The sequence below is a fragment of the Equus przewalskii genome, chromosome 5 (assembly GCF_037783145.1).
Source record: "Equus przewalskii isolate Varuska chromosome 5, EquPr2, whole genome shotgun sequence".
Classification (NCBI taxonomy): domain Eukaryota; kingdom Metazoa; phylum Chordata; class Mammalia; order Perissodactyla; family Equidae; genus Equus; species Equus przewalskii.
Genome location: NC_091835.1, coordinates 61894327 through 61917107, shown reverse-complemented (window position 1 = coordinate 61917107; position 22781 = coordinate 61894327). Strand labels below are relative to the sequence as shown.

The 22781-nt window shown below is 37.4% G+C and overlaps 1 protein-coding gene across 2 annotated transcripts in view; it reads left to right on the top strand.

Moving 5' to 3' along the window:
- Window positions 1-22500, top strand: part of GXYLT1 (glucoside xylosyltransferase 1) — a 46321-nt gene extending 23821 nt beyond the window's left edge. For both annotated transcript variants that reach the window (XM_070621040.1, XM_070621041.1), the window contains 4 exons: window positions 1568-1819; window positions 7495-7618; window positions 8245-8417; window positions 16617-22500. In XM_070621040.1, the coding sequence (XP_070477141.1) occupies window positions 1568-1819; window positions 7495-7618; window positions 8245-8417; window positions 16617-16778 (711 nt within the window). In that variant the 3' untranslated portion in view covers window positions 16779-22500. The remainder of the gene's footprint in view (window positions 1-1567; window positions 1820-7494; window positions 7619-8244; window positions 8418-16616) is intronic.
- Window positions 22501-22781: the final 281 nt, after the last annotated feature.

Below are 22781 nucleotides of genomic sequence, written 5' to 3'. Positions count from 1 at the left end.
TTCTCTTCCTTTTTGTTCTACATTATTAACAAGTTTAATTGTTGATGATGTGATATAGAATTTGCCAGATCATTTAATGATGTAATCTGGTTAAATTCCTAAATGGAATTCTAAATACTAAAGTAAAATACTTGAAGCCTGTCGAATTGTCCTCATAATTCACTGTTACTTCTGCATCTTTTTAGCCAGATTTAAGTAAATTGATGCTCTATTTTTCTAAGGGATAAATTTTTTTACTGAGTTTCTCTTCCTTTGAAATAGATGAATTAAAATAACTAATGTAAGCTGTGCCATCTCCTTCTTCCCCTAAAAGGAACCACAGAAGAACAGTGACGTGGTTATTGTTTAACCTTATGTCTGATCTCCAGTTGGCAGTGGCTCCCAATGTGAACTTAGAGCTTTATGCACATCTTCCTAGTCTGCCAAGAATACAGTGATCTGTCAACACATGATGTACCATGATACAGAAGCAGAATGTTGCTATAAACACAATTCTCCCCAGTTTCTTCTCCCCTGTAAAAAACGGAGAGAAACGTCCAGACACATAGCCACATATCCTTTTAATTGGAGTCTTTGAACAAGTGACCCTTCCTTACTCAGGCTCTGTGGTCCACCATCAGATTTTTTTCACAGCCTCGTGTTGCATCAGCTGGTGGGGGAATGGGGTGATTTCGGCCTCCTAGCTGTGCATTAAGGCGATGGCTTAACTTTAGCTGCAGGAGGGAGCAGTTTTGAAAAAGGATCAGAATGAGGATCAAGCTCTTATTCTCATATTCTTAACTAAAAAGGTTTAGGTTAGCTTAATCACTGAATCTTGCTAACACCCTGGGAATAGGCAGTAAATTTAAATTTGCAGAAGTTGAGTTCTAAAGTCGGTGGGTAAGGCAGAAGTAAAAAATTACCCTCAGAAATCCCTGTGAAAGGCACATGTTGGAGATTTAACGTCTTCCAGAAAGTAACAACATAGCCAGTCTTTCTTCCAAGACAAGTCTTGTCTCTTCACCCTTGCTAAGTGCACGCTTTCTTTGACTTGGGAAATAGCACAGAAATAAGAGCACGGACTCTGGAGCTAGGTGGTCTGAGTTCCAGTTTTGGTTCTACCATTTACGAGTTGAGACCGAAATGATATAAAGGTGCCAACCATTAGTGTTACAGGCCGAGGGGACAAGCTCAGAAGATCTTCATTTGCCTTGGTTTATTTCTGTATTGATCTCAGGAAATTAGGATTTGAAATACAAATTCACCTAAGTAAATGTTATTTTCTGTGATGAAAAACATTTCCTCCCTGAATATAGCTTCTATTTTATTTATTCTTCCAATTGTTAGTGTTGAGTTTTTGTTCTGATTTGTCTTCATAGCTTTTCTTTTCTAGAAATTAATATAAGGATTAGCATAGTATCTCTCTATATGCTGTTGTAAGAAGTGACAGATTTAGGAAAAATTACTTTTAAATATTACTGTAAATTAGCTTGGCTCTTAGGTATATCTTTTGTAATTAAAGCCTCTTTTATGTTGTACATTAAAGAAATAAAATTATGGTTAATAATTCGAATATCTCTCCTCATAGTTAATCCTGAAAGAAGTTGACTCACTATTGTATGTCGACACGGATATCCTTTTTTTACGGCCCGTTGATGATATTTGGTCTTTACTAAAGAAATTCAATTCCACGCAAATTGCTGCCATGGCACCAGAACATGAAGAGCCTCGAATAGGATGGTATAATCGCTTTGCCAGACACCCGTACTACGGAAAGACTGGAGTGAACTCTGGGGTTATGTTGATGAACATGACTAGAATGAGAAGGAAGTATTTCAAGGTAAGTCACTGACTCGGGGTTGGTTAATGTGCTCCTTTTTTCCCTCCAAATTGTTTGGTTTCCAATTTAGTTTCGTTTTATTGAAAACAAGGGGGAATGATTCAGAATTTTTCCAGTTATGTAGAATAGTTGAAGAAAAGTTTGTTCCTAGTGTTCTGTTTATTAGAGCGTTAGAGCGGGTCACACTAGATGGCGTGACAGTGAAGTAAAACAACAACGCACTAAGTGAGCATGGTCTTCCTGGATTGTTGTTGCAGAGCAGTTGTGCAGCCCCAGAATACTTGAACCTAAAGTATGGAGTATCTTGGGGGGAAACAGAGAGTTGTGGTTAAGAGTTTAAGACTTTGGAGCCTGTTGGCCTGGTTCAAACCATGGACCTTGCTCAGTAACTCTGGGGCTTTGGGTAGGTTCTGCCCGTCTCTGGGCTTCAGTTTCCTCATGTGAGAAATGAGGATGATGGATAACAGTACCTATGTCGTGGGGCTTTTGTGAGGCTTGAATGAGTTAGAACAGAGGCTAACACATAAGTAAACATTGGTGCTAGTGGAAGTGAATTTAAAAAACTACCATGCATGTTCCTCGTCACTCAAATTGTGGTGAAGAGTTGGTCCATTTAAATGCTCTGATTGTGCATTCTGAACACATGAGCTGTTGTTCTGTTTACCAGTCCATGTCAATCAATGAGTTTTATGTGCTGAGTTTTAAGTCATTGCCGTTTGTGGGCTCTGGAGTCAAACTGTTTGGCTTTTTGTTTAGCTTTGACACCTGTGCACTATTTAACCACTAGCCAGGTAACTTTCAAACGTCAGTTCTCTCAACTGAAAAACAGGGATAATAAATGGACTTACCAAAATGTCAGTTTAAAAGAGATCCATTTAAAATGCTTAGCATAGAGCGTGGTGCAACATGAGTCCTTAAATGTTAGCTAAGAATAGTGACTTGTGAAACACCAACATAGACTTACTGTTTAACCCTACATCTAGTTAGGACTAAATTAAACACCAGGGGATATTATGTCTTTTACAGTTGACTATTGATGTATATTTGTGTGCATATATATTTGTCAGATAGTTTTCTTACGGCTTCGGATGGGCCAGAATTTACACCAGTGTTTATTACTCCTTTTCTGCGTGTCTGATTTAAATCTTCGCCTCCTTTAGAGTTGCTCCGCTTACCTTTGGTACAGGCAGCGGTGCTGTTTGTAGCCATGACCAGCCACACCCGGACATTTCAGTCTTCGGGCAGATCATTGCCATCACTCTTACCTTCTGTACATCTAGTAAACCTAGCTTTTTTTTTTTTTAGCTTTCCCATTTTCTGAACCTTCCTGAAACCTTGATTTCATTTCAGTTTTGTGTCCCACAGTGGAAGGCATTAATGAGGGCATTGTAACCTGTGTTCTTGCTCAACAGTGAACATCTTTCTTAAATTACCCACTTGTTAATATATCTTGAATTTCGAAATTTCATGTACCATAAAGTTTTACTAAATAAAACAGATGTTGTAATGCCATCAGTTTTCTTCCTTTTCTTATTGTTAGGCTCTATGTACAGTAATATTATACCAGAAGATGGTGCTGTAAGATTATCTGCTGAGGAATAATGTGACTTCTCAGTAACTCTTCACTGGGAGTTCATAGAATTATGAGAAGTTTAGTGTTGCAAAGAACTGCAGAGATAATTTAGTGTAAGACCATTATTTGATTTTTTTTTAAATTTCAGAATACAGCTGTATGGTTCAAATCTATGATTATTTTTTACTTACTTTTTACTTATTTAAATGTCATTCTTAAATGCGTTAACATTTTCTCCCCTCCCCTTCTTCTTTTGTCTGTGGCGTGTTCTAAACCAGCTAGATGTGCTAGACATGCAGATAGGGACATTAAATAATTTCTCAACTTTCAAACTTTTGTGTTCTTCTGTGTAGAGAAAACTACGAGAGGCATGACAGTGAATTAATTCAGTAGGCACAGTTTCCTCCGTACCTACCGTCCCTGTGTTCCAGACAACCCTGTTCTTGTCTAGTAGGAACAACGCAGACTTGCTTTATTTCCAACTATTATAATTATGATTGCTGAGAGGTTTCCACACATTTTTTTGATTTTTATTCCTTTGTTCATATATCTTTCTTTGTTTTTCCTGATTGTTTTCCAGGCTGTATCTGTAGCAAACATTGCCTTGTTTTTTCCTACTAATTCTACAATTTCTGGCACCAATCTTAAATTTTAGAGCTCCAGTGATATAACTGAATTACTAATAATTTCCCAAACTGTTTCCTAGAGATCCATGAATGTTGCCCCATGGTTCTTATCACATGAAAAACTCTAAGACTCCCCATTTAGGATAATGGCCATATTTTAAATTCTTAGTTTGCTTTGCTGTCACCCAGTCCGTACCATTCATGACTGTTCAGTTCCAACCTGATGTATTATAGTTATATATCTTAAAAAAGTAAAAATTCTGCTCTTTTGTTCTTTGTTTCTCATAATGCTTGATAGACAATGATACAATACCTGTTAAGCTGTTGCTTTGTATTTTTCGTTGTGATTGTATTCGCAGTGTTGCATCCCAATGAGGATATTTCTTAACCTTTTCTATTTATTGGAGAAAACCCAAAGAATATAAATAAGGCATCTTGAGAATCCTTTCCTTGTATATTTACTGTACCCTGTTCATATCCTGCTATATATTACTTTGTAAAGTAATTTTTGTCTATTTTCCCCACCTATTGAGGGCAGAGTGTACAACTTCATATTCAAAATATTTAGCACAGAGTCCAGCACAAAGTAGAGACTCAATTAACAGCAGAAGACAGACAAAAGTTTTAGAAACCAGGCCATTAATAAATCATTGAAAAATATTGGGAAAGAGAACACCTTACCATGAGGTGGACATGATGGTTGTTTTTACGTATTTGAAAGGTGTATGTGTTAGAGGACTTTTACTGTGTTGTATATACAGCTTATGAGAGCAGAATAGTAATGGACATCTTACCAAAGGGATAGAACTTTTCAGAGATGAGTGGAGTAACTAATCTTTGGGAATTGGTGAGTTCCCACTTTCTAGCATTGTTGGAGCGTAATATGAACAGCCAGCTGTCAGTTTTATATTTATGTGTAAGATAGGCTGATAATGAGTCCATCTATTTTCAAAAGCATATGTAATTCTGAAAGTGAAACTAATTGATGTTAATGTAATACATGTGCTTTTTGGTAGTAGGTTTGCTAAAAATAGTAAATTAGAACTACATTTTTTTTTAACTAAATCATGCTTATAAAAATTTAAACAGGTCATTGTATGTAGAGTAAAAAGACAGGTTCCCCCCCTTCACACACCACTATCCCCAATTTCATTCCTTTGCCCAAATGACGTTATAAACTTTGCTGTATGTTCTTCAGACCCTTTAAAAAATGTGTTTTGAAACAGACATACATGTACATTATTACTTATGTATAGGATCTTTGTATATATCTTCAGCTTGCTTTTTTTACTTGGTAGATATATAATTGACTGATTTTTATGTCAGTACACATAGTCTATCACACTTTTAATGTGTGTAATATTACACAGAATGGATGATTTGGTTTTATTGTTTGTGTGTACTAGTATGAAGATGTCGTTATATGGCCGAAAAATATCTCATGTATTTTAACTTGTACTTCCCTGACTGTGCTACCAGCGTGGATGAAAATCTTTTCATGTGATTTTTCACCATTTCTGTTTCTTCCTTGGTGAATGGCTGTTCGTTCACATCTTTTGACCGTTTGTCTCCTTGGTTCTTTTCTATTTCTTATTGACTTGAACTCCTTTTATATATAAAGCCTCTTTATTAAACGCATTTTTCACGGTTTTTCATTGGTTGTCATGGACATTCTAGGTTCTGTCATGAGCAAATACTACTAGTGTTAGTGCTTCTTGTCAAGTACTTTTCTAGCAGGACTTTTCCTTTAAGTTGTAAAAGGTTTTCACCTCCTTTAACTTTTTCCTAAGTCTGCACTAGACCTTTCCTTTTGTCTTTCATTGATTTTTCTTTGACTAGATATGTTTCTTGGAATAGATGTATATCCCCATCTGTTGACTGTATTGCTGGTTTTTGTCCTCGTGCAATTCAAATTTTCCTTTTCAGATCCTGAGAACACTCAGTTAACATGCTCAGTGACTCATCATTCAATAAAGTATTTTCTTATTTCCTTAAGTAAAACTTATTTCGGTCATTTTCCAGATTTTTTTGGGGGGGGGAAATTTCTGATTATTTTATAATTACTGTGTGTACTGCATTCTGAGAAACTTCACACAAGGGTAATAGAATTATACAGATCATGTTTAGTTTAAATACGTAGAGTTTTTCAGGAATTCTGGCTTTTCTTTCTTAAAGAATAGATTGTTTATACTCCCATCGAGTTTATTATATATCCTAGAACAGCTTGTAACAATGTTTTTCAAACTGTCTATGGAGAAGGATCAATGTTTTAAAAATATATAATCTGTCATGAGCAGATACTTCTGTAAAAATGATATAAATAAGTTACTAGAAAAAATATTAGATTCAATAGACATAAAATTATTCTGTTAAATTGCTGTAAAAGTTTCTAAATCTTCCTCTTAATTTCTGCGCTTAATCTGGTAGAGGATATAAAAATTCATTGATCAGCACACTGCAGGCTACACTTTGAGGAATACTGGCTTAAGTCCGGAGAGTTTGAGTCGAATATGTCCAAAAGGCTTAGTATTCAGCTCCACGCCTTCTTACCCCAGATGCACACATCCAGAGCTCTCTTTCAACTCTGTGGTTTCCTTAGGTATTTGACGCTGAGTTTTAAAATAATGAGGTGGGAGCAATTCTATAGAGGCTGAAAAGGCACCTGATGAAATTCAGTGTCTTTTTTTTTTTTGAAGAAGGTTAGCCCTGAGCTAACTACTGCCAATCCTCCTCTTTTTGCTGAGGAAGACTGGCCCTGAGCTAACATCCGTGCCCATCTTCCTCTAGTTTATATGTGGGACACCTACCACAGCATGGCTTTTGCCAAGCGGTGCCATGTCCGCACCCAGGATCCAAACTAGTGAACCCCGGGCCACTGAGAAGCGGAACGTGCGAACTTAACTGCTGTGACAGTGGGCTGGCCTGACCCCAAGTATCTATTTTTGATGTATCAATTTCAGATGATCTCTTTAAGATGCCAATTACAAAAGATTAGCAAATCACTGTAAGAATGATAGTGATCATGGTAACAAAATTAATAGCTAACACTTGAGTATGTACCATGTGCCAAGTATATATCTATTATTATTATATATTAATCCTCAACAACTCTCTGACAGAGACACAGACACTACGTCTAGACGTATGACATATGTGCTAAAACTAAAACTATTTAAGGTGAGGTCACAGTCACGGTGCTGAGACTATCACTACTTACTGTTTCCCTTTCTTTCCCAGTGTTTGTTAGTCTTATCACTTTGACGTGCTCCTTCACAGTTCTTTTGTTACCTTCTCCACTCCAACCGGACAGACTTACTTACATCTAGGTTTACGTTAGGGTCACTTGGTTTTGTAGCAAAAATGTACCTTTCTCCTTGTCACTCTGTAGTGATTGCTAAGGGAAGAATGGGAACTGTCATTTTGCTGCCATATCAAACCTGGAAGGCTGAGGATCTTTTTAATGTATTTACCAACAGAATGACATGACCACTGTGCGACTACGATGGGGAGACATACTTATGCCATTGCTTAAAAAATACAAACTAAACATCACATGGGGTGATCAAGATCTGTTGAATATCATATTTTTTCACAATCCAGGTAATCATTTAAATTTCTTTTATTCTTTGCATTTGTAAAAAAAAAATCATAGTAATATTTTGTTAAAAATGAAGAAATGTATTTATTTGATTTTGGTTTATATTGATGGTTATCACTATGTTTAAGACAGAGTACAAGCATACCTTGTTTTATTGTGCTTTGCTTTATTGCACTACACAAATATTACGTTTTTACAAGACCTTCCAGCAGCAAAAAGATTACAACTTGCTGAAGGGCCCAAATGGTGGTTAGCATTTTTTAGCAATAAAGTATTTTTTCACTAACGTATATATGTTGTTTTGTAGACATAATGCTCTTGCACACTTAGTAGGCTACAGTGTAGTGTAAAAACAACTTTTATATGCACTGGGAAACCAAAAAATTTGTGACACGCTTTACTCATTCGTTTTATTGTGTTGGTCTGGAACCGAACCCGCAGCATCTCCAAGACATGCCTGTAAAACTTTTCTTGAATATTGACTCAGTAGGAAGAGATCTAAAGGCCAGACATCTTTTTCACTATTTTAAATCTGATCGTGTAAGAGCTGTGTTTTTAAAGTTTTTGCAAATGTTAACTCTGTGAAATTAGGGTTATTTACTTCGTTGTTTTGTCTTTCTTCACCTAGAAAGCCTTTTTGTCTTTCCGTGTCAATGGAATTATCGACCAGATCATTGTATATATGGAAGCAATTGCCAAGAAGCAGAAGAAGAAGGAATCTTTATTCTTCATGGGAACAGAGGTGTTTACCATGATGATAAGCAACCAGCATTTAGAGCTATTTACGAAGCACTGAGAAATGTAAGCGTTTGTTTTTTTGTTTTATTTTTTTAACTTTTTATGTGGAAATACTTCTAAGTTTACAGAGAATTTGCAAGAATAGTACAAAGAATTTCCATATCTTTTACTCAGGTTCATTAATTATTGACATTTTACCACATTTGTTTTATCGTTGGTTCTCTCTCTCTCTACGTTGTTTTTTTCTGAGCCATTTGATTGTAAGTTGCATACATCATGCTCTTATATCCCTAAAAACATTGATGTGTTTTCACTAAGAACAAGGACATTCTCTTAATACCACAGTTCAGATATCAAACTGAATTTCAGGAAATTCAGTATTGATGCACTACTTTTATCTCCCATCCATATATTTTTATTCTCCTTTGATCTAGAACAGTTTCTCCATCAGTCTTTGTCTTTCATGACATTGACATTTTTGGAGAATAGAGCCCCTTCACCTCCTTTTTCTTTCTTTTTTTTTTTTTAAATATTGGCACCTGAGCTAGCATCTGTTGCCAGTCTTCTTTTTTTTTCCTTCCTTCTTCTTCTCCCCAAAGCCCCCCAGTACATAGTTGTATATTCTAGTTGCAGGTCCTTCTGATTGTGCTGTGTGGGACACCACCTCAGCATGGCTTGATGAGCAGAGCTAGGTCTGCGCCCAGGATGCAAACCAGTGAAACCCTGGGCCGCTGAAGCAGAGGGCACAAACTTAACCAATTGGCCATGGGCTGGCCCCTTCACCCCTTTTATTATTAGAATGTTCTTCCTCTTGGCTTGTCTGATTTTCCATATGATTAGGTCCAGGTGTGCCCTCCTGGTCAAATACTAAGAAGTGATGTTGTGTCCTCAGGATATCACAGTCACCTTTGTCTCCGTGCCCCTCATTGGTGATGTTGATTTTGCTCATCAGTCTAAGTGTTCAGTTTCTCCACTGTTTAGTTATTTTTCCCTTTTATAAGCAGTCTCTGGGGAAACACTTTAAAATCATGTAAATAACCTGCTGCTCATCAAAATTTCCATACTAGCTTTAGCATCCATTGTTGGTTCTTGCTCAGACTAGTGTTTACTATGGTAGCTGCAAATTGCTGCTTGTCCAACTGTAGCACTCCGTCCACATGCAGCTTTGGCACTTGGCCTTCTGCTGGAAGGAAGAGCCCTCCCTTTTTGCCCATTTTTTGATCTATACATTATCAGTATAAACTCATCATACATATTTTTTTCAATGATTTATAATGCATTATTCCATTTTATTTATGTTGATGCTGAAGTTGTTCCAGCTTTGGCCATTGGGGGCCCCTTTTGGCTACCTCTTGTGCCCAAAGACATATTGCCATCATTATTTTGAGTACCTCCTCATTATCTGTCACTACAAAATATTCCAGGCTCATCTTGCTATGCCTTCCCTGCCCTAGTCCTGAAATTAGCCATCTGTCAAAGGAGCTCCGGTTCCTGACAGTGGGCTCTTGGAGCCAGGCGTGTTCAGTGCTACAAGAGTGTCTTCGCCTCCAAGCCCTTTCAGTGACATGACAGAGCTAGAAATGTAAACACACACCTGCAGTCATGTGCTCACACTGACACCTCCATTTCCATCCCCCCAAGCTCTTTCTTGTCTTCTCTTACTCTGGTTTCTATGTTTTATCTCCTTTCTTACACAGTTAGAACATAAAACGTTTCTTCATTTAATGAGCTTAAGCCTACAGTAGTACATTTAAAATAATTTCAAAAATGCTCCATTCATACTATTATCTCTGTGCCCCTGTTCGCAAAAACCAACCACTAAAAAGTTCAGGATTCGTTTCCAGTCTTGCCTCCTCCCCTCCCCTGCTCCCAGACGGGGTGTGTGCTCAGTACTGTGTTCAGTTACTTGTGTTGGTTCTGCTGTCTTCCCTTTCAGTGTGGTTATTTCATTCATTTGAAATACAATTGGGTTCATTTGTTTCAGTATGCTTTCAGTTTTAAGGTTTTTCTCCTCCCATCCTTGTTGATTTAAGTTGAATTCGGTATGTGGAGTATTAATATACTTCAAAAAGTCAAAACAATGGGAGAGTTTCCTCGGGAGTATCACTCCTTCCCCATCCTTCCACCCCAAACCCCCGTCCCACAGGTTAGCAGTTTCATTGTTTTCTGGTCTGTTCTTCCTGTATAGATGAGCAGACACATGTACATTTTGTAATTCCCCTTTTCTTACTCAAAAGGTGGTATACTGTTTATGTTTATGTACTCTTTGCTTTTTTCACTTAAAATATTCTGGAGATTCATGCATTTATAAATACCTTCTTTTTTTTTTTTTTTTTCTTACAGCTGTATGTACTCCATCTTATACATGTACTGGTTTATTCAACCAATCTCTTCTGTTTGAACATTTTGGTAGTTTCCAGCATTTTGAATTATACATAATACAGCAATGCATGGCCTTGCCAGCTGTATGTTTGTGTTGCAGGGATTAGCAGGTTGAAGATGCTGTCTATTTCCCCTACATAGAGATGATTTGCATTCCTGCCAACAATTTATGAGGAGGCCCATTCCCCACAGCCTTATCAACGGAGTGTATTATCACGCTTTTAAAATTTTGCCATTTTGATGAGTGAGAAATGGAATCTTAGTTCAGTTTTAATTTGTGTTTCTCTTATGAGTGAGGTGAACATCTTTTTATACGAGCCATTTTTATATCTTTTTTTGGGTGAATTTTCTTTCATATCTTTTACTTATTCCTATAGGTTTTTAAAAATAGCCTTATTGATACATACTTAGTATACCACAAAGTGCACCCATTTCAAGTGTATAGTTCAGGGGTTTGTAGCATCTTTACAGCAGTGCCGCCAGTCCTCAGGAGGGAGTTTTGCTCTTTACACCCCCTCCCCGCCAGTTGTTGCAAGTTCTTTGTATATATTAGCCATATTAGTCCTTTATCTGTGACATCTCTTGTAAATACTTTCTCCCAATTTGACTTTGTTTATGGCATATCTTGCCATGCAAAGTTGCTTGTTTTTTAAAATTTTTGTGTAATCAAGTTTAGCAACCTTTTTTTTTTTTAAATAAGTCATAATTAGAAAGCCTTTTTCTACCTAGACTCAGGTTATTGAAAACTTCTCTTATGTACTCTTTCTTTATTATTTTGTCCTCTACTCAGTTTGTCAATTTGAATTTACTATTTTGTATCGGGTGAGGAAGGGATGTAATTTTATCTTTCTCCTAATGGCTATCTTGTTGTCCCAGCACCATTCATTTAAAAGTCGATTTTTAACCCAAAGATTTGAGATACTCACTTCATCGTATACTAAAGCTCCACTTGTAATTTCTGGATTTTCTGTTTTGTTCCATTTGTCTGTCCGTTTGTGCATTACCACCACACTGTTTTAATTAGAAAGGCTTTGTGGTATGCTTTAGTATCTGATAGGGCTACTCTTTCTTTGTAGCCTGTCCTTCTCAGTGTTTTCTTAGCTATTGTATATTTATTTTTCCACAAATATCAGCTCTTTTAACTACATAAAAAAAACCTATTGATATTTTCATTGGGAGTCTATCAGCTTCACATATTAACTTGGGGCTGCCGACATTTTGATGGTGTTGAGACATCTTAATCAAGAATAAGGACTATCTTTCCACTTGTGTCTTTCAGGAATGTCTAATAGTTTTCTTCGTGTTGATTTTGAACATATCTTAAGTTTGGGCTTAAGTATTTTAACTTCTTTGTTGCCTTTGTAAATGAGGTTTTTTCTCTTTTAAGCATTTGCTTTATATTGAGTTTGGGAAAAAATTATACTGTCTCTCCCCCACCCTGCCCCATTTATCTGTTCTTTTTTTCTTGTTGTTACAGCCCCTTTTTGTGTAGTAAAGTGGGTTGATAGGAAGACACAATTATGCTTCACATACCTCTAGAATGATGCATGAACCAGGTCTCTGAATATGTTGGGGACCAAGAGTTGGGGCAAATCCACATGAGGATTGGACTTAGGATTTTTCTAAGTGAGCTCTATCACTCACTGTCCAGGCAGCTGATTCACTGATACCTGGGAAGAAGTGAACGTGCCCACACATCTCTCACATGGATGTGCTCTCTGTTCTGCTAGACTGTGCCTAGTTTTATATGGACGTGAAGACAAAATATGAGTCCATAATAGGAGTACTAGTTTGGTTTAAGTCTAGGGGTCAGGAGAAAAGTTGGCAAGTTGGTGCCCCTATTTGCTAGATTCTTATTACTTACTAATGACTAAAAACCTCTGGTCTAGTATAGCCTCGTTAGTAGGAGTGAGGGTAAGAATACTTAACTGTAATCCACTGTGACAGAGACGGTACCAGAACTGTGAAAGAGTGTCACAGTATTCACATCTGAGGCCAGGGAAGGCCTCATCGCTGAGGAGGCGTTAGAAGTGGGCCCTGAAGAATGAGTGAGAGTTTGCCAGATGAGCAGAGGCTGTGTGGGCTGAGATCTGCCTGAGGGAAAGACTCAGGGGTTATGAATATTCCCCCAGGAGATCAGGCGCTGCATGTTCACCGTGTGACCGGAGTGACGGGTGCAATAAGGGTGGCTGGGACCGAGGTGGGGTGATGTGGTGAGGTGGTGATCTGCAGGGGTGAAGAATTGGAGTTTCTGCCTGGAAACCAGCATTTCTCAAACTAGACAATAGACAGAGTGCTAACAGCATTGTAGGCTACTGTTTGAGTGTGTTATTTGCTAGATTCTTTTGTCCTATAACCTTGACACATAAGGTTTCTGAATAATTAGTTTATCATGATAACAACTACACTCACTGAAGAATTATAAAATTTAGTGTTGATATTCATTTTAATGTAGCAGACCTTGTATGCCTTCAGAAATCAATACCATATTTTAATAATGTTTATGATGGGTTGTCAAAAGGTGATAAAAATGAAGAAAAGTACTTTTGGGGTTCTGAGATTGCAGGATAGAAAAGAAATGCATTCCTATAAAAATGTTTCTTTGTTTCCTTTGAGCATTAAAAAGCGTCCGTTATTAAGGAATTAAATCTTGCTAGTTTTAGTTGATCTTTTCTCTGATCTTTTATAAATATATTCCTTTAAAAAGCTGAGTAATGGTTTTAAGCTGATTAATTACGCTTGATTTTTAAAAAGTAAATCTTATTTTTAAAATTATTTCAACTCTGAATTAATGATTTTTTGTGTTTGTTTTGAGTCTGTGTTAACTGTAGCTGTATCCATCCATTTTTCAACTTAATGAGGTTAATCAGTCTTTTATGGTGCTCTTGATTAGTATTTTTATCTTTCCTTATCTATAATTCAGTAAGAAGTATAATTTTTAGAAGAATTGCATTCAGACAAGAGTATTTATGCAAGTTTCAGACAGAAGCTTAGTCATAGCCATCGAGTACAGTGAACAATATGAATTAGAAAGGATGTGATCCATCTCTAAAATGTAAATGCAAGGCCATGTCTGCCAGCAAATCAGTTTTTGCACTCGATACGTACTTGTTAAATATTAGTTGTTGAGTGAATAAAAATATTATGATTGCAAATTCAGAATGGGAACAAAACACTTTATTGCTCTGTGAGGTGTTTTCTGCTTCATCTATTTCATTCTGAATTATTATATTTCTTGGTGTTTTGTGTTAACTTTGATTTACTGCACACCCTGCTAAGGTTTGCATAACTGTCTCTGCGAGAGAATCTTGAATGTTCCCCTCCTACACTACCTTCTTGTAAATAGTTGTCACTTAGCATTGGTTGGGTTGCACTGCCATGTTTTTAAAACATGTTCTGTTCTTTGAAAATGCCTCGAATTATCATCATAGCCTCACCATTTACTTGCTGCCTTTCACCTGGCAGTCATGTATAAAGCATGACCTTCCTAAAAGTTTGTGTAGGGGGTACTGTGCCAGTGAAGAGGGAGTGATTAACTGTGTCAGGAGAGGCTTCTCTGAGGAGCTGACATTTGGACTGAGCTATAAGGATGAGGACCAGGCAGGGAAGGAAAGGTAAAGACGAGTCCAGCACAGCGTGCAAGATGGGAAGAGGCCTGCAGTCAGGGAAAGGCACCTGTGGCCTCTGGGAAAGGGAACACCGGGATGCTGGTTATGCACCACACAGCTCTGCGCACACTGCAGAGTATGCGAATGGCAGAGTGCAAGGACTTCAGGCTGCATTTATATAGGTGGATATTTTGGTTATTTATCATCTTCTCCCTCAAAGGTCAAATTGCTTGTGTTATACGATGGACTAAAAGAGTTCTAATTCATGAGCCACTGTTTTTATTTCAGGAAAATAGTCATCAAAAGACTTTCCCAGTGAAGGAAAAAAAATTCTTAACCATAAACACTGGGATATAAATCACATGAAAATGAACAAACTGAATCTCCAGTACCTCATATTCCTGGGAGTTAACTTTTAAACACCTTTGTAATGATTTCATTTTATTGTCATTGTGCAGTAAGGAAAAGATCACAGTTGGGTCTCCCCTTATTACCCACCTCTCAAACCAGATGTTTTTTGTACACATTGAAATGTTACTTGATAGTGTCACTTGATAATGGTGATAAACCTTGATAAAGGTTGCCTTCTTCAATTTGGCTGCCACTTTTAACCCCTAGCAAATTTAGGCATGTCTGTATACAGCACAGCACTTTTCCAATTTCCCACTGTTAATCGAGCTTCATCTTTCAGCAGAACTTTTGAGACCGGCTTGGCACGGTTCCGTCTGCCTGTCTGGATAGGCGGTGTGTGTGTGGGTGAAGTGCTTGAGCTTCTGGAGCAGACAGTGGGGTGACATCTTGCCTTTGCCACGTACCAGCTTTGTAACTGTGGGAAAGTTCTTTTTCCCTGCCTTAGTTGCTTCCTTGTAAATGGGGATAATTATATTACCTATTTCATGAAGTGGATGTGGGGCTTAAATGCATTGATACATATAAAGCTCTTAGAAAGGTGCCTGGCGTGTAGGAAGCCCCCTTTTTTTAACCAGTCCAGCTTTCAGTAGTTTCTCCAAGGTGCCTGTGTGCTAGCTATTATTATTTTCATTACATTCTTCCTGATTAAACTTCCTCTCCTCTTTTTTTGGTCTTCAAAACAATTTTAGATACTTACCTTCCGTATATGTGATTTGTGTTTTAAAAATCACTGCAGGAGTGATGGTTTCATGCAGTTAATGCTCACGTTTTCTTGCTTAAGAGATACCAAGGTTTAGGATCTCTTTGCATCTCCACACTGATAAAATCCTGTTATGAATTAGCATCTAAGTTCGTTCTGTCTCCATAGATTGGCCGCAGCATCCCGCAGACTCACTCATTGTGATTGCAGTGGTGCATTCATGTCCTCTCCCTCGTGTCACGGTGCTGAACCTCAGGGGTAACCTCAGGTCTTGTGCAGCCCCCCAGAGTTCAGGTTCTGAATTTCCTTTGGGATCTTGTATTTTTCACTGACTTCAAACTTTCATGTAAAATGTTCTATTTTCAAGCCCCATACATCTTTCTAATTGAAAATATACCTACTTGCAAACACTAAATGAAAAAAGATACCTGGTTGAAAATGCTAAGTAAGATCACAAGTTATTTCCACTTAATCACTACTACAGTGTTTTCCAAAATGTATTCCTTGGGATATTACTACTTTTTACAGTAAAAAAGGATTCTGGTCCAAGAAGAATTTTGGAACTAGTGGGCTAAAACTATTCAAGAGATGTATTTTCTGTTTTATTTTTTAGAGTTTTCACGTGCCAGTGTGAATCCCCATGAAGAGTGTGTGATGTTTAGCGTCCTCAGATGTCTTTGTCCTCGGGATCATTTGTGCAGTTAGGGTTCTCTGGGAAGTGCTGAACTATGCTGTCGTTCTGCGTTCCTCCCACTCCACGCCGCTCTCATTCTTTTCCGGTCCAGCCTCTACACCATTCTCGGAGTGATTTTTGGCTTTCGTTAGTGTCTTTCTGCTACCTCCAGAGCTTTTGGTCACCGTCTCACACCAGTCAGTGTCTCTGGGTCTTCTCTGCCCTCGGATGTGTTCTTGGCTTGGAATGACCTGCCTCCATTACCTCTTCTCTCAAAAGCTTTCCCCGATACTTCCAGTGATTTAACCTGACTTTCTCCCACCTCTTAGATAAGATCGTAGTTCTGTTTAATTCATTGAAAATATTTGTTGAGCCATGTACTTTTTGGGAAGCTTTAAATGGAGGTTGTAAATATTAAGTTGATTGAAGAAGTTGTTTGGAATATAAATTTTTATATGTATCTTTGTCTTTTTGTTTTCTTTCCCTAGTGTTCTTTTGAAGATGACAATATCCGTTCCTTATTAAAACCTTTAGAACTGGAGCTCCAAAAGACCGTGCATACATACTGTGGAAAAATTTACAAGGTATTTATCAAACAGCTAGCAAAAAGCCTCCGAGATCGTTTTCATAGACCACCAAAGGAAAGGTGATTCTTGGTGACCGCAGAATCAAATGAATGAAAACAACGAAGGATCAGAGGATGTCTGTGAAGGAATAGTCTTGGATGAAGTGTTCAGGAAGGAATTATTCATCTTCAGAATAATGGTTTTTTCCTGAAGAAGTTAAATGAGCAATATATTCATGTAATGAAGAATAACTTAATGTCTTGGACTCCAACAAGAAGACATTTTTGATCTGTGATGTGTTGTAATGTTATTTGCTATCATTCCAGTATTGATGAAAATATTGTTGAATGGTTGTAGCCTACAGACTGGTTGACTCTTATACTCAAGTGAGTAAGAACAGTAGGAGTGTATGGATGGAGAAAATGTACCTCATACACCGTGGAAACACTCAAACTGTGAGTATAGCAATAATTTTATGTCAGCACTAACCTCACTTTAAATGTGTGAGAAAAAAGTTGTTTACAGGAGCAGAAAAAAGTTCTGTTTCTAAAGAAATGTGATGTAACCGATGTGTAACCATTGACAATCTATGTGTGTGCCTTTATACATTTCATCTCTGTTTTAAAATATTTTTGTGACAATCATGTTTAAAACTATTTCTAGGTTATAAGTGAGCTGCACATTTAAAATTGAGCTGTATAAGAAAGAAGGAAAATAGTGACAATTTTGCAGTTTTAGTCTCGTGTGTGTATTTGTGAAATGTAGTATTTTCATCTGTATATGCTAAACTGTCTTGCCAAAACCGCTAAGATTGTTCAACAGATATTTTGGGAAGTTTTTTATCACTTTAAATGAAAATTTTCAGCTTTACTGGGCATTCTGGAAGCAAAAAATATGCTGATAATATAGTGAGATCCTAAATAGTATGCTTATATGACAGTGGAAAATGTGATAGACCAAAATGCATAAGCTATATACTTCCTGTGAACAGTAATTTTAGTTATATTGGAGCAGAAAAAAGTAGTCCATTTAAGCTTCTTTTTTTCTACCTCAAAATGGCTTTACAAAATATTTTTGAAGAAGCAAATGTATGGAGCCTTCTTTCGAGTAAGTTAGACAACTTCCCTGGATGATTTGGATTAAGAAGATTGTTACATCTGGCTATAGAAAAAGTAGTTTTGATTGGGTTAATGTGCACATATGCCCTTTTTGAATATCACTTGACAGTTCTTTTTTTAAATCTTGAAGATAAGAAAAATATTGCTTCTCTTAGTGTTCTTGACCACTGTCTAATATAACTATAGATTCTAAGTACGTTGCGTGTACTGTGCTGGGCACATCTCTCATTTTACCAAGTGCTACATGGTTATCGTCTTTTTCTCTTTTTGATGTTTTAATTCTTAGAGAAGGGAAGATCATGAAGGAAAAATATCACTTATGTGAAAATAGTGGTTTTTGGCTTATGAAGACGTAGTGCCCTCTGGATACATGGAATATGCAGAAGGAGCTGGTCTGTACAGTTGTCCTGTCTTTTGTAGTTCAGTCAGGGACAAACTGAAAGAGGAGGGTGTATGAGAGGCAAATTAGATAGAAGTTGATAACCAGCCCAGCACTCCTAGAGCAGCTGCATCTACAGAGCACAATCTGTACATCTTTGGCAGAGTGCCATGGTGAACATAAGAACTTGTGAACTCGGTTGAAATTGAGTTTGCTGAGTTGAAAATGAGAATCCTAGAATTTGAAGTTTGGAGGGTATATATAAGATCATTTCTAACGGACCCCAAGTGAGACCATTGCCTCTGTGGCTGTGTTAGATCCTTTTGGGGAGCCCGTTGAGAGATACACTGTGTCTAGGATAGGGGCTGCAAACTTTTTTTTTAATGTAGAGATTTTAAAATTACACAAAAGTAGAGAGAATAGTACAGTGGTGCTCATTCTCCACATCAAACACTTACCAATATCTTACCATATTTGCATCATCTAGGCCTTTTTTCTTTGCTGAAGTATCTTAAAGATCCCAGACATCGTGTTATTTCACCACTATGAACACTTTGAGAACTACAATGACATCATACCTCCACCATATTAAGTGAATATCCAGTCCTTAAGCAGATTTCCCTTATTGTCTCCAATGTTAGAATCGGGGTGCAAAAATAAGTCACATTATGATGCTATTTTTAATAAGCACCTCAGACGATTTTGATGTCAGCTAGTTTGGGAACCACTGGAAATCATTTTGCCAACTTGAACATTGAAGTTAGGATTCCATAGTTCTTGGCACAGTTGGTAGATTATAAATGTGATTCTGAAATATTAAAGGAATTATGTGGGGTTATTGACAAGATATGAATTTATGTTATTAGTAAGTTCTTTAGATTTAATTTCCTCAGTGAACAGAGACTCTCAACCGTGTGGACTTTGCTATGATTGATTGGAACTGTATGGAGTGTGGTCATAGTTTAATCCAGTTGGACTGTATACTGCGGTCTCACATGTTGTGGCTTATTAACACTGTCACACACTCTACATTGTGGATCAGTTGGAAGGTTCTTCTGGTTTATTCAGACCTCACCCAATTGGGCATTTCACCATAAATTGGGTTATGGTGAAAACTCTCCTCTTAGGGACTATTTTACTTAAAGTTTAGGATATCACAGAACATCCATAACAATATTAAAAGGAGTTTTCTGAATTTATATGGTAACTTTTTCCTTGAGCATACTCAAGAAATGCAGTTCTTGGCCTTAATGAGGTTAAATTGTAGAACAGCTTAGAGAACATATTTCTTTTTGTGAAACAGTATATCTATGCAGTTTATATAAATTACATTATCTATTCTTTGAGTCTACGTGTTAGAACAATTCTGACCTCAGAACTATCTCTGGGTTACAGTATTACCAAAGTGGAATGACTTTAAAATGTAGTCAAATTTCCTTTGTGTGAAGTAGCCATTTTAAAAGAACTTGGAAACCTTTAGAAAATATATGTTGTGATTTACATTTTATGAAGATATGTTTTTCCCCCATGAAGAAAGAATAGTTCATAATATTTAAAGTAACCCAGTTGTCTTTGGAGATTTTCGAGCCTGAAACAATATCACTGCTGACAGACTGCTCTTTGCCTCTGGTCAGATGTTATTGGTGTAATGGAAGGAACACCAGACTGTGAACTAGATCTGGATTCTCTTCTTGCTTAGGGACCCCAGGCATATCGTTTAACCTTCTCTGTGCCTTAGGTTTGTAAACAATCAATATGCCCTTTCAACCTCATGAGACTCAGAAGTCATGAGTCACGAAGTTACAAGACACGGAAGAGAGGAGGGATTTGAACACATTCTGCGTGGCTTATATGGTGCCACAGCAGCCTTGCTGTCGAAGGTCTGTTTCATCTTGCTGTCTCCTGTGCAGATCATTCTGTTTCCTTAGGCTGAATGTTTCCTGACATATATTGTGGCTCCAGTATGAATTTGCTTATATTAGGTAAGGAAGAGTTTTTAAGGAAAGGAAAGGAGAGAAGAAAAGAATGATGTAAGCGAATGATCAAAAAAAGAAGGAAAAGAGAGAAAGTGAGAAAAGTGAGGAAAGAGAAGGGTATAAGAGTGAGAATGGCAAAAGGCAGAGTAAGAGAAAAGATGGAATGAAAGTGGGGAAATCGAGATGCAGTGATGGAGAGAGATGATGTGGAAACAGCCACCCCACCCTATGCCTTTGTCTGCTTGCCTTCCTCTGTGTTGGTCCATGAGGCCCTCTGGGGGCAGGAAGCGGGCTGGCGTTCATGGAGGGGGCAGCAGGGCTTCCTTTGGTCGATTTGTTGATACTAGAGTTGTTTGTGGGTCACTCTGCTCACTGGTCATTTAGTGCTAATGATTCAACATTGTATTTTTTCACTGGCTCCCAGTTTGTGAGCCAAGACCTGTGAAAACGCGACAACGAATATCTTCCTTTTCAGTGTTGTTTGTTGAGTCATCCCAAATGTTGGCTTATGCGAGACTAACCACACAGAGTGACGGGACGTTAGGGTGGAGGGGACGGCTTCCGTGGGTCTGAGGGGGCCCGGGAATCTATCGCAGCAGTGTCCCAGATGAACTGGAAGGAGGCCAGGTTTGGGAATCACTGCCTGGCCTTGAATGGCAGCTTACACAATACGTTACATCTCTTGATTCCTCAGTGGCATACTTTCAGCTGAGCAGTTAGGAATGGATTCAAGAGAACAGGGCACAGGAGAAATGCATTCGAGGAAAAAACCTTAGAAGATAGTACGGTGTCTTCTTTTTCAGAAGTTTATATTGTAAGAAATACCTTAGTACAAATCAGAATCTCTTTGTGGTGTTTTAAGAAAGAACACCGATCTGGTTTTTTTAGAATAATTGTTTTGGTTCCTTAGAGTAAATAGAGAAGGAAAGTAGGGGTGCAATATGTCAGGTGTGGGGCCAGTTATCCATTTATTAAATGTAATTTCAGGTGTCTTAAAACAACAGTTGCCTTATTGCATTTTAATATTTAATAAAAGTAGATGAAACAATGATTTGTACTGTAATAGTTATCCTTTTATACATTGCCAAAGCAACCCTTTTTTGCCTATTAAAGTCTGGTAAACTGTTCTGGCGTTTGTTGTTTCTTAATTCATTGAATATGAAACTAGATTTTAAAACGAAGTTATATAAACTTAAGACAAGTCTAAAAGGTAGTACAAGATTGTTCTTTTTTTTTTACACTAAAAATGAATGTGATGTTAATTCAAATATCTAGCAATTACAGAATCATGAGAAGAACGTGGAATAGCATGTTGGACCAGGTGATTTAGAATTGATTACAAATCAATATCAAACTTAGTTTTAAATGGAAAATATATATTGTCACCTCATCTCTACCAATAATTCCAAATGTCTAATGGGATTGTTTCTTTAGAATTTTCTATAAACTCAGTTTTCAAACAAAAGGGAGCCTTTGAAAAGACATTAAAAAAAATGAAAATTTCTCTTACTACTAATACTGTAAGTGCTCTTTGGATCTGTCGTCAGATATTTTAATATCAAACTTAAGAACTGATATGGAGTTTTTGCTTATGTTTAGTTTATACGTCCATTCTGAATTTGTGAGCATATTCACTCACATAACACCATAGCAACTCTTGGAAAAATTGAAGAGAACGCAGCAGTGCATATTCCACTTAAAAAGTAAATTGACTTTGACTATGATGGAAAACAGCTGTTTTCAACCTTTGTTTAAAATCTCTTCAGGGAATGTTGGAATGTTGTGCAAAAGTAATTCAGGGTTTGTAGTATAGCTGTAGAATATGTCGTCCCTTCGAACCTTAGCAGGACACACATGCATCTCATGCGTTGTCGGTGTTGGACCACTGGCCTTTGATGAATTCTGTAACAGAGAATCTGTGAAGGCGATGGTTCGCACCTGTTCCTGAAATCAGAAACTGGAAAAGGTTGCAGGTGTTTCAATTTTTCACATAAGCATTTTGCATAAGTATATTAATATTTTGAGTAGTAATGGTTCTAAAGCTGCAGGAAGACATCTTGGTGTACTGTGATATGTAGAGATTACCACCCTTAAACTGCTTTTTCCCTTAAAATCTTATGGTTTTATGATAATTTGCATATCTCCCTCCAAGTGTTTCATGTATCTTGACATTTATTAAAGAGGAGTATAAGATTATAGATTCAGATGTAACCTGAGAATAATGGAAGGTTGCTTTGTTCTGTTTTGGGGAGTTCACCTCATCTTTTTCTTGAGAAACTGTGTGTTGCTGTTACTAAATAAACATTTACTCAATAAATGTTTGATTTCTTCAATTGATGTGCCTGAATTATTCTAGCCATCAGAAACAGTTTTGGGATCTTTAGGGTTGGGATGCTTGATAACTAGGAGTCTAGGCAGAGGGCACTTTCTAGATTGGCTAATTCAGCAGCTGAATAATGTCCTCAGGAACCTAGGTACCTTCTGTATTTCTGTTACCATTCTCATCATGTGAGCTTCGTCTCCCCATGTGGCCCCAAAGTGACAGCCAACATTCCAGGTCACAAATGACAACCAGAGGCAGAAATGTATGTCCTTTTTTATAAGAGGAATGTTC